The sequence below is a fragment of the Primulina tabacum genome, chromosome 9, assembly GCF_025594145.1.
Source record: "Primulina tabacum isolate GXHZ01 chromosome 9, ASM2559414v2, whole genome shotgun sequence".
NCBI lineage: Eukaryota > Viridiplantae > Streptophyta > Magnoliopsida > Lamiales > Gesneriaceae > Primulina > Primulina tabacum.
The window spans coordinates 2,859,002-2,872,755 of record NC_134558.1 but is presented as its reverse complement, the minus strand read 5'-3'; the positions used below and the strand labels follow the sequence as shown (position 1 = coordinate 2,872,755).

Below are 13,754 nucleotides of genomic sequence, written 5' to 3'. Positions count from 1 at the left end.
CATTGCTCTGTCATCGTGAGCAGTTGGGCAGGTCAGATCATAGTTTTTCTTCAGCTCTTCACAAATAAAACTCAGTTTCTTGATTCTCATCCAATCGAAGAAGTATTCCCTTCTTTCTAAGGCATGTGTCACTAATACTACTTTCATAACATTCATCACAGTTTTCTCAAGAGCATTTTATTTCATCTTCGGTTTCTAAGCAAGAGTGACTGTCATAAACTGATATCATTCATAAAAAATTTCAAATTTGGTATCAGCATACTCATTTACTTCATCCATTAATAAGTCAATCTGAGTTTGTACTGTATAAATTGTATGGAGTACTCGGTTTTGACCATCATCTCTTTGTCTTTCCCTTCTATCCCTTTGGAAGAGTATTTTGAAACCAGTCCAAATCTTGTATACTCAATGGGATCTTGGATAACTACACTCTTCGGTCGTGCTACTGGTATAATGGTAGGTGGTGCAAACGTCTGAAGAGTAACAGCTATTCCAACCATAGTCAGGTTTTATGTAGGCTTAGCATAAACTTCCTTGTCAGTTTCCTTAGTAGTAGTTGCCTTCAAATCAGTTTTGGTCAGTTCAATTTTCTTCACCTCGGTCCTTTTCTCTTGCTTGGGATGGAAACTGGTTTTATCTTATTTTTCCTAGCATTCTTAACTGGTGGAGAATGTATCTTATCAGAATCACTTTCATAATTGATTAACTTCCTCTTGGCTTTAAGCTTGGGAGCAAGACTAACTTTGTTCTTAACAACTTTAGACTTCTTACATGAAGTCACTTTTCATCCAATCTCCTTTTTACCTTCAACAAACTAGCGATGAAATATTCTTGGGCTTTAGAGCGTGATGTTTTTTGAATTCAGTATTTTGAGTTTGTGGAAATTTTTTGTAACATTGAGTGGAATTCCAGAATCCTCAAACATCTTGCTCAACTGAAAAGCAACACCGAAGGATTGCTTGATGTGTTGCACCATACTCTACAGAGTGTTGAATAGAATGAAGGACTAGTTGACCTTTATACCTTTTTCTATGTTAGTCATTAAAGGAACGTTTGCTGGGCATCTTTGGGATGCTTCAAACAAAGTATTCTCTAATAAGCTGCAATAGCTCGTGTTCTAAGAATATAAACACCGATGAATTAAATCGAGTTTGGTTGAAAACCAAGCGGAAGAAACTCGAAGTAATCCTTCGTGAAGAAGACTGTTATATTAGAAAATATTTTATCTTATGTAAACTGAATAACCGAAAAGGGACATATTAGTTTTTGCATTCATCAGTTCAGTTATGGAAACAACTGAACTGACGGATACTCTAACTGATCCAAACAGTTTGAAACAGTTAAATACACAAGATATGTTTATGGATGTTCGGAGACTTCAACTGCTCCTACGTCACCCCTTCTACCGCCTCGGGTAGGATCCACTAGAAGACTTTGATTTATACAACTCTTTGTACAAACCCACGCAGCTAAGACTTACCCACTGCCTAAACTGAACTCCTAGACTAGACTGAAGGCAGCACCTTCAAGTCAACAATTTGTTAATGTCTATGTGAGAAAGACTACATACACAAGTTTAACGTCTTTGTGCAAGACTGTATTTGAGTGAATGAGAGTGTTTCTGTGTGAGAACTGAACAAGGATGTTCTCACACACTGAGGGAAATACTCTTCTAATCTAAGCTGATATATCTGTGAAGAGTTTCCTCTGGGCTGATTGCTTCTGAAAGCTGATGTGCAATGAGCGTGCCCTTTCATTTCTCTCGTATATGCTTAAAAGCTTCTTTTTGCTCACTCTTCTTCTCGTTGCTATGTATCTGTATATTTGAGTTTTCACTGATCTTCTCTATATATAGGCGAGAAAACTGATCGTACAGTGTGACTCATTCGTTGTATCCGTCGCATCTTGAATTCGTTTCTTGGACTTTGTGTCTCAACTTTTCGACTGCCCTTCTGAAACGTTTTGTCTTTAGTCCTCTGATGCAACGTCCATTATTGTCCTTTGACTGGATAATGGCTTTGTACCTTCACGTACAACTGGATTCCACTTGAAAGAATTTTGTCTTCATCCATAACTGAAAGATTCTGACTGATGCTACGAACTGGTCAGTTGAACTGATCTTTCAGTTGGGCTGGTGAAATCAGTTGACTCGTTAGTTGAACTGATTTCACACTTGTTCAGTTGGAGTGATCAGCTAGTTTTCTTCATCAATTGAACACTTCTTCGGCTGGCCAGGTTTATGAGGTTCTCCTGCTGAACCACCTATCAACTGGACAATCAGCTGGACTGCTTAATTGACGTAATCAGTTAGACTGATTCGTTTTGTGCGATCAGTTGGGTCTTCAGTTTTGCGATGTAAACATCTCGTGAGTGATCCTAGATGCTGCACACTAAGTTAGATTATTAGTAACACAATTAACAAGTTTTGTTATCATCAAAATCAAGATTGCGAACTTGAAAAGTTCCAACAGTCATGATCACCTTGATTTTTTCAACTGTTAGGGCAACAAAAGATCCTGCTTTAGCCACCAAGCCCTTGGCCACCAAATTTGCCAGTAACAGATACTCCAATTTGAGTTTGTTTTGGCATTCAAGAGATTGACAGCCTTCCCAGACGCAGAAAACTTCAATTGCGTTTCTTCCATGTCAGCAATAGAGATATCAACGAAACTTGTGATTCCTTCATATGGTAATTGATATAGGGTTGCAAAGAAACTCTCGGCTATCAGTAGTGAGTGATCATTGGTATTCCTGATAATCTTCCTTTATTTATTTACTGAGCTCTCCTCATAGACACTCAGCAACTCTGTCGCGATATATCCAAGGAAAGAAGCTAAAGGAATTCCCTGAGTCCAAGTGACTCTAATAGGCAGAAGACTCTTGATATAACTTTGTCTCTCATGGCATAAATCGAGTCAAAATCTACTGCAATAGCGTTCAAGATGTAAGCTGTTGAAGATGATGTCATTTCGAAGATAAATCTAACAGATTTAAAAAAAAAATGTGTGATTGCGATGGAAATCGGAAGGAAAAAGAACAAGCAGTTTTGAAAAAAATGTTAAATAAAATGAAGTGAGAATAAAAGTAACTGAAGTGAGATTATTATGTATAGGTGACTTTTAAGTTTCCTTTGGACAAGACAGACACATGTTAGTATGTCATTGGAATAAAAAAAATACTTTAGAACAAATTGGTACTGATTATAAGAAAACTAAATACTCAAATCACTTACATTTGATATGAACTAAACCGAGTTAAGATTCAATCTACTAAATGATTAGGTCAATTTGTGCAAAAGTAAAAAAGATCAGTTTAGAAAACTAAACTGACAGCCAGTTGAGCTCAATGCAAACCGATTTATGTCTTATCAGTTGACTATATTAAAACTCAATATTCTCCCCAAATTAAGCATTAAAAAAGTCAATAAGCCTTAAAATATTTCTAAAGAAAGAAAACTTAGTCTCTGGTAGCAGTTTGGTGAAAATATATGCTGCTTGTTGATAAGTTGAGACATTTTCTAGTCTTATATCTTTCTTCAAATCATGATGTCTAATAAAGTGATGCTTGACATCAATGTGTTTGGTCCTTAAGTGTATAATTGGGTTGTAGTGGATTAATATTGTGGGGCCCTAAATTCTTAATCGTTATTAAAATGCAATTTGATTAGGATTAATTAATTATAGCGAAAAACAAGTGAAAATTTTTCTTCACAATGAGCTCAAAATGTGACAACTATAATTATGATACTAAAAATAGTATATAATTTGTTTCAAGTTTTGACAACGTTTTGAGGTAGATTCGTACGAGAGAACTTGCATTCCACTTTTCTTTCAAACTTTCAGATGAGAAATGAGAAGAAACGTTTCAGCCAATTCATTCTTATCAACCTTAAATATCGTGCAGCTGAGGTGTGGGCGTTGGGGCGCAAATGAATTACCGTACCAGCGCGCCGAGTTTCTGCTCGAAAATTTTATCATGCCGCGCTGGGGCGGTCATGAAATGGCGCCCTAGCGCGCCGGTTCTGTCCTCAAGCCTTGATAATGCCGCGCTGGGGCGCACAAAAAGTAGCGCCCTAGCGCGCCATGTTCTGTTCGGAATGTTAGTTTTCAATTCAGCAAACGTGATCAACATGAAAGTTGTAGATCTATGTCTTTGCTTTCATTTGCCACTTACTCAATTTGGATATCGAACTCGAAAGTTATGCTCGTTCTCTCAAAATGTGTCAGTGCAGAAATTTCAATGCACACGATACACTTCGTGATATGTTTGCCCTTATTTCCAAATGGATTTGGACAAAACTCAAAACATAAAAGTTCTAGTACTATGTATTATATTTCTAATGAATTTTGTTTCATGTCATTTGGACTAATACTCAGATAATTATACTGAAAACCGTATCATGTATCACTTATATATGTCATGCACTTAATAGCATCACAATGTCATAAATTATCGATAATCAAAATATGATTTAAGATAATACGATAAACAGTCCTTGGTAGTGCTTTTTTTTATTACAAAATATTGGTGACTCTTGTACAATGATATCATAATCTCACTACTTTTGTTGTATCTAGAGCTGTTGGGTACAACAGCTTCCAACAGCTAAGTACTAAGCTTCAGCGGTGGAAGTTGCAATAGAATTCTGTTTTTTGCTCAACCAAGATATCAGTCTGTATCCTAGATATTGACATGATCAACTAGTACTTTTTCGATCAAGCTTGCACCCTTAATAATATGTATCTGAATATTCAACTAAAATGAAAGAAGAGTTTTTAGCACACCATAGGCCCACTTTTTTGTGCCTTTAAAATATTTAAGAATATGATTGACAACTAAATAATGAGATTGCTTATGACCATACTGAAACCAAGCACACATACAGAGAAAAAATACAATGTCAGGTCTACTGACAGTTGTTATAGTAAAGAACTTATTAAGCCGCTATACATAGTTACCTAAACCAATATTCCCTCTTTATTTTTCTCCAGTTTAACTAATGAGCTCATTGGGATTGCTGCTGCGGAATATGTTTTCATTCCAAATTTATTGAGTATTTATTTGACTGATGTAAATACTATTATCCAAATGCTTGACTTGCAGGCCAAGAAAGAATTTCAGTTCACCCATCATACTCATATCAAATTTTTCCTGCATCATTTTAGCAAACTATTCACACTATTTGAGATTAGTTAACCCAAAAATAATATTAATATAATTTTTTACTAATAAAGTATGATCTCTTTTAGTAAATTTAAATAGGGTCTTATGAACAGTGTCTATAATAAAGTCATGTTCAATTAGAAATTTAGACAGCATTTCATACCAAGCTCTTGGAGCCTGTTTTAAACCATATAAAGTTTTGTTTAAATGACAGACATAATCAAGAAATAAATGGTTGATAAAATCTAGTGGTTGTTCTATATAAACTTCTTGCAAGCCACAAATAATTTGTGAAACAGCCAAGCGTGCATTCGAATTGTGACCTCTACAAATGTTTCACCCAAATTTCATCTTAAATTCGTTTCATCATGTGACATCATATATTAATACATGAGTACGTAAAATAATCTGGAGTGATCTAATGCGGGTTTCGACTTCATAAACAATCGGCAACAGTACAATCCGACGTCGACTACACGATATTTGCGGAACAATATATAAGACTGTGAGATGCTCGCTAAACTCACCAGGTAAGGTAAGCGATTCCAGATTGATTCTTTATATAATCAAACTCATGTGACATCAAATATTGTCAAAGCAAATTTTGACAATGAGAAAATTTTCGACTGTTCTTTTGAAGAACTCGGACGAACACGGCCGAATGGAAAACTGATCGTGTACGTGTTGCCACTGCATACATTAACTTTTACTTTCTTTCACGCACTCACAGAAATTAGACAAATGAAGCAGAGATTGAGTAATGATTCGAGAACCCTATTTGTATTAAGTGGCAAGTGGGGTTTTGTCATAAAAGGGTTAGGTAAATAATCAATCCCACATATTTCTTAATTAGGCTACAGAATTTATTTCTTCATAGACATCTCTCTTTCTGTGTGTGTATATAAATATATACATGTTCTTACATGCATTTAAAATCATCCCACTAGTGCGTATCAGATTTTTGCACCCTTTCTGTGAGTTCCACACGTTGTAATAGCACTAAAATGGGAAGAATATCGAGTTCGAGTGAAAATACTGAGGTGAAGAAAGGTCCTTGGACTCGAGATGAAGACCAGAAGTTGTGCGAGTACATCGAACAGTTTGGCCATGGGAGTTGGCGAGCTCTGCCGGCAAAAGCTGGTAAATATTTATTACTAAACATCAGTTTTCTTGCATGCATGAAATTTCTACCAGATTTGTACTAATATTACACGCTGTCTGCTTTTTCATCAAAGGGGGTTAAAAGTCAAAATTTTGATTTTCAAAATAAATAAAAATACAAAGCTTTAGTTTTGGATCTTGGTTCCTAAACTAAGAAAAACGAGAGGCGTAAGCGACTCGATATCGGCAGCTTGCGAAAGGATTGAACAAACTGATCATCAACAATGATTTCATTGTGGTGTATTGCATATATGCAGGGCTTGAAAGGTGTGGGAAAAGTTGCAGACTTAGGTGGAAAAATTATCTAAGACCTGATATAAAGAGAGGGAAATTCAGCGTGCAAGAAGAGAGGACCATTATTAGACTTCATGCTCTTTTAGGCAACAGGTTACAACATTAACCAGTATTCTAACAAAGATTATTATATATATATATATATACATACACACGCACACACGCACACACATTATATATAGAGTTTTGATACAATGAACTTCCAGCACCTAACTGAAAATTTATCGTCAATGGACGTAACATCCAATACGTGGATGTCATATCATTATCGATTCTCTATGTATCGAATAATACACTTGTCTTCTACATCAAACAAGTTAATTAATCATATCAAGGACGGATAAAACACAAACTTTTCTTCTACGTCAAAAAAGTTCTCTGTGATTACGTACACGAGCACATGATAATAATAAATCAAAGTTCTGTATTATTACATAGTTTTTTTCTATTTACCTTTATTTTTCTTTTGGAAAAACTAGTGATCGAATGCTAATATCAAGGAATACTTATTTCCTTACATGATACTCATGTTTACAGAATATCATTGATTGATTCGATTTACATAACATTAGGTGGTCAGAAATAGCAAGCTATTTACCAAACAGAACCGATAACGAAGTCAAGAACTACTGGAACACCCGTGTCAAGAAACTGTTAGCACGAATGGGCATCGACCCGGTGACCCACAAGCCGAAGAACGTTAACCCCGACGGCTCAGCTCAATCCAGACTAGCTGCTAACCTCAACCACATGGCACAATGGGAGACAGCTCGGCTAGAAGCCGAAGCCAGGCTCGTTCGCGAGTCAAAACGTTTATCAGACCACCACCTCCAACTTCTTCGCAAAGCCACCGCCCCACCACCTCCGCCGTGCCTAGACGTGCTAAGAGTCTGGCTAGCCACCACCAGCGGCTCAGTCACCGGAAGCCTCGAGTCGCCAACATCTACGCTGAATTATTCCAGCAACTCGAACACAATTCCTGTGAACGGCGGAGGTTCAATCATCGAAACCAACATGGTTTCTATAAACACCACCTACAACGGAGTCAAGGGTAAAAGGGGACAGTTTGAAGACAATATCAAGTATCCCCTTCACTATGATTATAGCATGACGACGAGTACAACAGATTTTGTGTCTGCTAATTATGACGATAATTCCGTTAGCGTTCTTGTCCAAGATAACGAAGATGACAATAGTTACTGGAATGACCTACAAGATTTGTTGAATTTTCCATTATAACCAATCATGTTTTAAGATAGAGGGTTAGTTAATTTGCTCATCAAGGGAAACCACTGCTCAAGTAGTTCGAATATTTCCGAAGTAAAAATCCGCTACTAAATGATGGATTTGGATCCTCTGCTGTGTCGAAAACATATAATTTGGTGCCGTGCATTTTTTTTACACGAGATGATCACGTGATCATCTTGTGGACATCACATCATATGAAATATATTTTAAAAGTTGCTGGATTTATCACTTGGTGTTGTGTTTTCAATACAGTAAAAGATACATATAGATAAATGATTATTGATCATCAAAGTCAAACCTAGTACTTTACTTATATATATATTATGCTTGTAAAATTTAAAAATTACATGGCATAACAAATTAATTATAAAGTGGGCTTTTGTCTTATTAATATGTTAATTTCCTCTCCTAAATTAATTTAAGAAAAAATTTATAATTACATGGCATAGCAAAATATAAATTAAGTGGGCTTTTGTCTTATTAATATGTCTAAATTAATTTAACATTAAAAAATATTAGAGTTTAAATAAACACAAAAACTCTTATACCATCTCACGATCAATTTGTAGGACAGATCTTCGATCTGCGTGTAAAATATTATTTTTTATGTCAAAAGTATTATTTTTCAATGTAGGTATGGACAGGGATATGTGAGACCGTCTCACGGGTATATCAAAGAGCCAATCTCATTTAATTTAGAAAAGGAATTATTTATCATAATGATTAAATAGTTCATTTTAATTAATATAAAACATCTCTAGATTAATAATGTTGGGACTGTGAAATTTAATTAATTTAGAGAGATATGAATTGATCTATTAACTAATAATATAGTATTTTAAAGATCAATTTTTCTTATTCATCGTGCTTCACTAAAATTTGTATTTTATTCATTTAATAATATAAAAAAATTCATTGTACATATATTTTATAAAAAATAAGTCACGATATTCATTATTTTTAATAATTAAATAATATTAATTGTCTCTATTATTAAAAAAAAAAATCATTGTATAATGTGAGTACACGTACTTTTGGAATCAATTATGCAAAAAAAGCACTCGTACTCGTACGTAGGGATGATAATTTTAATTTTCTCCATAAGTCTGGGGCTCGCGGGAAAAATCCGAAACGGACGGCCGTGGGAATATGAATTCGAATTCGAGGATTTTTTAAATCCATGAATCAAAATGCAGGGCGGCTATTGGATGCTAACATCATCTCCGAATCCTATTCGCGCTCGCCTCGAAACCCCCGATGATAATAATAATATTTTCTAACAATTAAAAAAAGAAAACTAAAATATGTAAGCCTCAAATCTCGTTCACGATCACCCCCATGATAAATGATATGGTTTTATCCTTTTTGTTTATTAAACCATGAATTTTTAATGTTTGTATTGTTTAAGTAATATTGATATTTATAAATGTAGTCATATTTTTTTATCAATATTATTAAATTAAATTTAAAAACTTTTGTGATAATTTAACTGGTATTTGAAGTGGTGATGGGATGAAGATTTAACCACCGTCGGGCTAGGATGGTGTGATGAGGATGACAAATCCGACCCACCCATTACAATTTTTGCACTATTTGACGCCATGATGATGATTGTAATGAAAATGTAATCTTTGCAGGGTCGGGGTCGGGGTCAGGGTCGGGCACAAGGATTCTCCAATAAGATAGAATCGTGTACGTGGTAGAGAATAGAGACTTAGTCCCTGAGGAGGCGGGGTTGGGGAATCCCCGATTACAAAAGCGCTAGCGGAGATTGGGGGCAAAGATGAAGACGAGTTTTAGATTCGGGGTCAAGGATGAGAAAGACATCCCCAACCTATTTCATGATAAAGATTTAATATTTGTGGGGTCGAGATGAGGACCAATTAGATAGAACCGCGTATGTGGATGAAAAGAGAGACTTCAGGGATGGGGAACCCCGATTAGAAAGTGAGGATTGGGGCGATGATGGAGACGATTTTAGATTCGGGCCGGGGATGGAAAATGCATCATCACCCTATTTTCATCCCTACTCGTAGCAATAATAATTCTTCACAATTTTTTGTCGTGGTTCTTGAACGTAACACCGAAGCTTTTGAATGCAATGACAATAGTTAGAAATGAATCTAACTAGATATAAATTTTAATAAATAACAAAAAATCAATATAATCATGTTTGAAAAAATCGTCTAATTTTATAAAATTGTAATGATTATCTTATGAGATTTCAATATTATTTTTTTATTAATATTTCATATTTTGATTCGGGCTCGGGCATATCTTTTCTATTGGGCCTTCAATAGAGAGTATGGAAGTTGGCCCAGCTTAATTTCAGCCCATATTTAGTATTAAAGTGTTCTGAAAGCATTTAATTGACGAGACCGTGCCAAACAGCGGGGCCGGCGTGGGATAGATGAACGCCGGCAACCATGACGTCAGGAAAATCCTGCTTACGTCCCTCTCGGCGATGGTGGCGGAAACGACGACGTTCCCAATCGACTTGCTCAAAACGCGGCTGCAGCTCCACGGCGAGTCCCTACGATCCGTGAACCCAGCCTCAACGCTCAAAATCGCTTTGCAGGTAGCTCGAAACGACGGCGTTTTGGGTCTGTACCGAGGTATTTCCCCGGCTATTTTCCGGCAAATGATGTACACACCAATCCGAATTGTAGGCTACGAGCATTTGCGCGGGATCGCTGTAAATTTCTCCGATGATTCGATACCTTTCTACAGCAAAGCGGTAATTGGTGGGATTTCAGGCGGTATTGCTCAGGTTATTATTAATCTATGAGTTTGTTATTTTCCCCCTAATGAATTTAATGCTTAGTTTGTTAGTAAGTGATTCCTGTTAAATATGGGAATTCTTCAATGCATTTGCAAGCAGGCTAAGCTCTTCAAATTTTCTGAATCGAGTAAATTGTAGGACGGAAAGGTGGATGAGAAGATGGGAAATACTTTTCTTTATTTTTATCGAGAGATATTTCGATTTCTATCTATTATCAGTTCAACCGTCAAAGTTGCTTCCTTGGGTCATCAGAATTGCTTGTTTCTATCGAATGTGACCGCTATTAATGCTTCATCTAGTTTAGTTTAATAATCTGTAAATATCTGTAGTCAAAACGTCGACTAACAAAGAAGGTCAGCTATGGCTATGATAATCTACATTTATGGATTCAGCAGCGTCCTCTACCCAGGACGAACGAGGATTCGTAACTAAGAGAATGACATTTTATAACTGCATCAGGGATAAAAAAAAAAGGCGTGATTGCTAGTGAAATAGTGCCCTTTCGACCACTAATGGATCATGTTTGGGCTACAAGCTACCACAACTGCTTTTCTGTCGTACAACCAGAGCAGCGAAAGTCCCAATTTTATGTGGTTCATGGCACGTGAAGGCCAATTTTAAGAAACTTGAACCCTGTTATCATGTATTGCAACTACATAAATGTGATCAAACTCAACCGATACCCTTTCTTGTTATACACACTTTAAACGTATGGATTCACTGATTGATTTGGTGTGTAAGAAAAAGAAATCCAAGTTGCCTCCCGTTACATCCCTTGGTGAAGAAATAATCATGGTAATTTAAAACAACCATTGTTGTTGTTCTGTGCCCCAAATGAATTAACACCGAGCTGTTTGCATATATTTGCCTAGTTCTATAGCATCTCCATACGAGTTAAACTCTATATATATTACATTGTGTCTGATTAAGGCAAGCGTCAAGGCATTCACATGATAATCTTTATACTGCAGTTACTCTTGTGGTGCTTTTGCTTGACCATTGAATCAATTCTCTGATAGTCTGATTCTTGATTTTATGTTCCTTGTAATAGACATCCATACCGGTAACAATCATCATCTTCTGTATCAACTTATAACGAAATCTTGTTTTCTTTGAGGGTGCAATTGTCGAGATGAATTTGAAATTAATAGACGTCATCGATATAGTTTTATTGTTTACACTAAGACAATAGATAAAATCTTAAATTCATCTCTTACTTATTTACATATCAGTAATACAAACGATAATTGATATTAAATGACACCATTATTGTTTGAAATTAAAATTTATTTTAATTATCATGAAATACTCTATAATCATGGAAGAGATTAATTAAAAGTTTATGGTTCTCTAAACAACAAAAATACGTTTGAAATCCATCAACCAAACGCAACCTGAAAGTTTTCTCCATTTTCCTTTCTCATCTAGCTGTTTTGGATCATGATATATAATTTCAGTTCAGCTTGGCTTCTTGGTCTTGCAGTCAAATTTCTATCTACCATCACTCTAGAGAAAATATTAGCTTACTCAAAAATTATTTTCTGTTTCTTCATAAACTTTTATTCATAATGACTAATTATTGTGCAATATAACGATTCCTCGTATGTGCTTCATGTTCCAAAATATCAGTAAATCCCTTAACATTTCAATCTTGATTATCGTGTCAAAACTTCTGGTTCTTACTTTTATGTTTTTAGCGTAGGTAATGGCAAGCCCTGCTGATCTCATCAAAGTGAGGATGCAAGCAGATGGTCGCATGGTGAGCCAAGGTTTACAACCTAGGTACTCAGGGCTGTTCAATGCCCTAACCAAGATCATTCACTCTGAAGGATATGTAGGACTTTGGAAAGGCGTTTCCCCTAATGTCCAAAGAGCATTCTTAGTTAACATGGGTGAATTAGCTTGCTACGACCATGCCAAACGATTCATTATTGAAAATCAGATTTGTAGTGACAACATCTATGCTCACACTATGTCTTCCATTATGTCCGGTCTTTCAGCTACTGTATTGAGCTGTCCAGCAGACGTAGTTAAGACTAGAATGATGAACCAAGCTACTGGGGTGGAAAGCAAGTTTATATATAGGAACTCCTATGATTGTCTTGTGAAGACTGTTAGAATCGAGGGATTTCGAGCACTGTGGAAGGGATTTCTGCCTACGTGGGCTAGGCTCGGCCCCTGGCAATTTGTATTCTGGGTCTCATACGAAAAGTTCCGTCATATTACCGGCTTAACATCCTTCTGATGAGTTGGCCTCGTTCATTGACCACAAAATATAAATCTGGATTCAAGAAAATTTTCAAAATATGGCGCTTATTTTGCAGGGCCTTGCATGAATGAAAAAGTCTGAATTTGTGTCATTTTTATCAATGCTGCTCTGTGAAGCAATTTTTTGGTCTGACCAGATGAACTGTTCTTGTTGGCAGCAGGTGATCCTTATGATACATATATGGGGTAAAATTCCAAAATCCATCTTCTGTTTTTATGTTCATATCTTGATAAATATATCCATTACGAGACTATTTAAGCATCTGGGACTTGGTAAATTTAGAAATGTTCGACCCTACCTTGGGGCAAGGGTTGATCCAAAAATTATAAGGCGGCTCAAATACATTTTCCCATGTGGTGGAAATGTATTGTTCTATATGAAAAAATATATGTGATTCTTTTACATTCATTTGATCAATATTCTCTCATGGGCAGTACTATGGTGTAATTCAAGTTCTTTTTTAGACAATATGACAGGCGTTCATATTTTGTGTGGTCTACCGGCATTAATAATTTATTTTTTCAGCATCTATATATATATATATATATAGTTTTAGTTATATTTGGAAAGCGTTGCCAAAAAAATATGTTATAAAATTAAATATTTATTTGGATAAATGTATTCACATATCACATTAAAAATTTGAAAATAAATAAGAAATATTTTTTAAAATATTCAAATTTGAATTTCATATCTCTTGAAAATATAAACTATATTTAAGTGTCTATATTGATTATATTATTTCATTTAATTTCGGTTGTGATTGTTAGTTTTTTTTATTATTTTTATATATTTAGTTATCATTATTCTCTGTCATATTAAATGAAATATATTTTT

The 13,754-nt window shown here is 35.5% G+C and overlaps 2 protein-coding genes across 2 annotated transcripts; both read left to right on the top strand.

The window, feature by feature from the left end:
- Positions 1-6,102: 6,102 nt before the first annotated feature.
- On the top strand, positions 6,103-7,951 carry LOC142556456 (transcription factor MYB106-like). Its single transcript, XM_075667919.1, has 3 exons — positions 6,103-6,303; positions 6,582-6,711; positions 7,191-7,951. The coding sequence occupies exons 1-3, from the start codon at positions 6,168-6,170 to the stop codon at positions 7,855-7,857; spliced, it is 933 nt and encodes a 310-aa protein (XP_075524034.1). The 5' UTR covers positions 6,103-6,167; the 3' UTR covers positions 7,858-7,951.
- Positions 7,952-10,230: 2,279 nt separating this feature from the next.
- On the top strand, positions 10,231-13,414 carry LOC142556770 (mitochondrial uncoupling protein 3). Its single transcript, XM_075668259.1, has 2 exons — positions 10,231-10,636; positions 12,351-13,414. The coding sequence occupies exons 1-2, from the start codon at positions 10,277-10,279 to the stop codon at positions 12,891-12,893; spliced, it is 903 nt and encodes a 300-aa protein (XP_075524374.1). The 5' UTR covers positions 10,231-10,276; the 3' UTR covers positions 12,894-13,414.
- The last annotated feature ends 340 nt before the right edge of the window (positions 13,415-13,754 follow it).

Coding starts and splice junctions, on each gene's coding strand:
- LOC142556456 (XM_075667919.1), top strand. CDS start 6,168: ATGGGAAGAATATCGAGTTCGAGTGAAAATACTGAGGTGAAGAAAGGT. Junction 6,304..6,581: donor AGCTCTGCCGGCAAAAGCTG/GTAAATATTTAT, acceptor GCATATATGCAG/GGCTTGAAAGGTGTGGGAAA. Junction 6,712..7,190: donor CATGCTCTTTTAGGCAACAG/GTTACAACATTA, acceptor ACATAACATTAG/GTGGTCAGAAATAGCAAGCT.
- LOC142556770 (XM_075668259.1), top strand. CDS start 10,277: ATGAACGCCGGCAACCATGACGTCAGGAAAATCCTGCTTACGTCCCTC. Junction 10,637..12,350: donor TTTCAGGCGGTATTGCTCAG/GTTATTATTAAT, acceptor TTTTTAGCGTAG/GTAATGGCAAGCCCTGCTGA.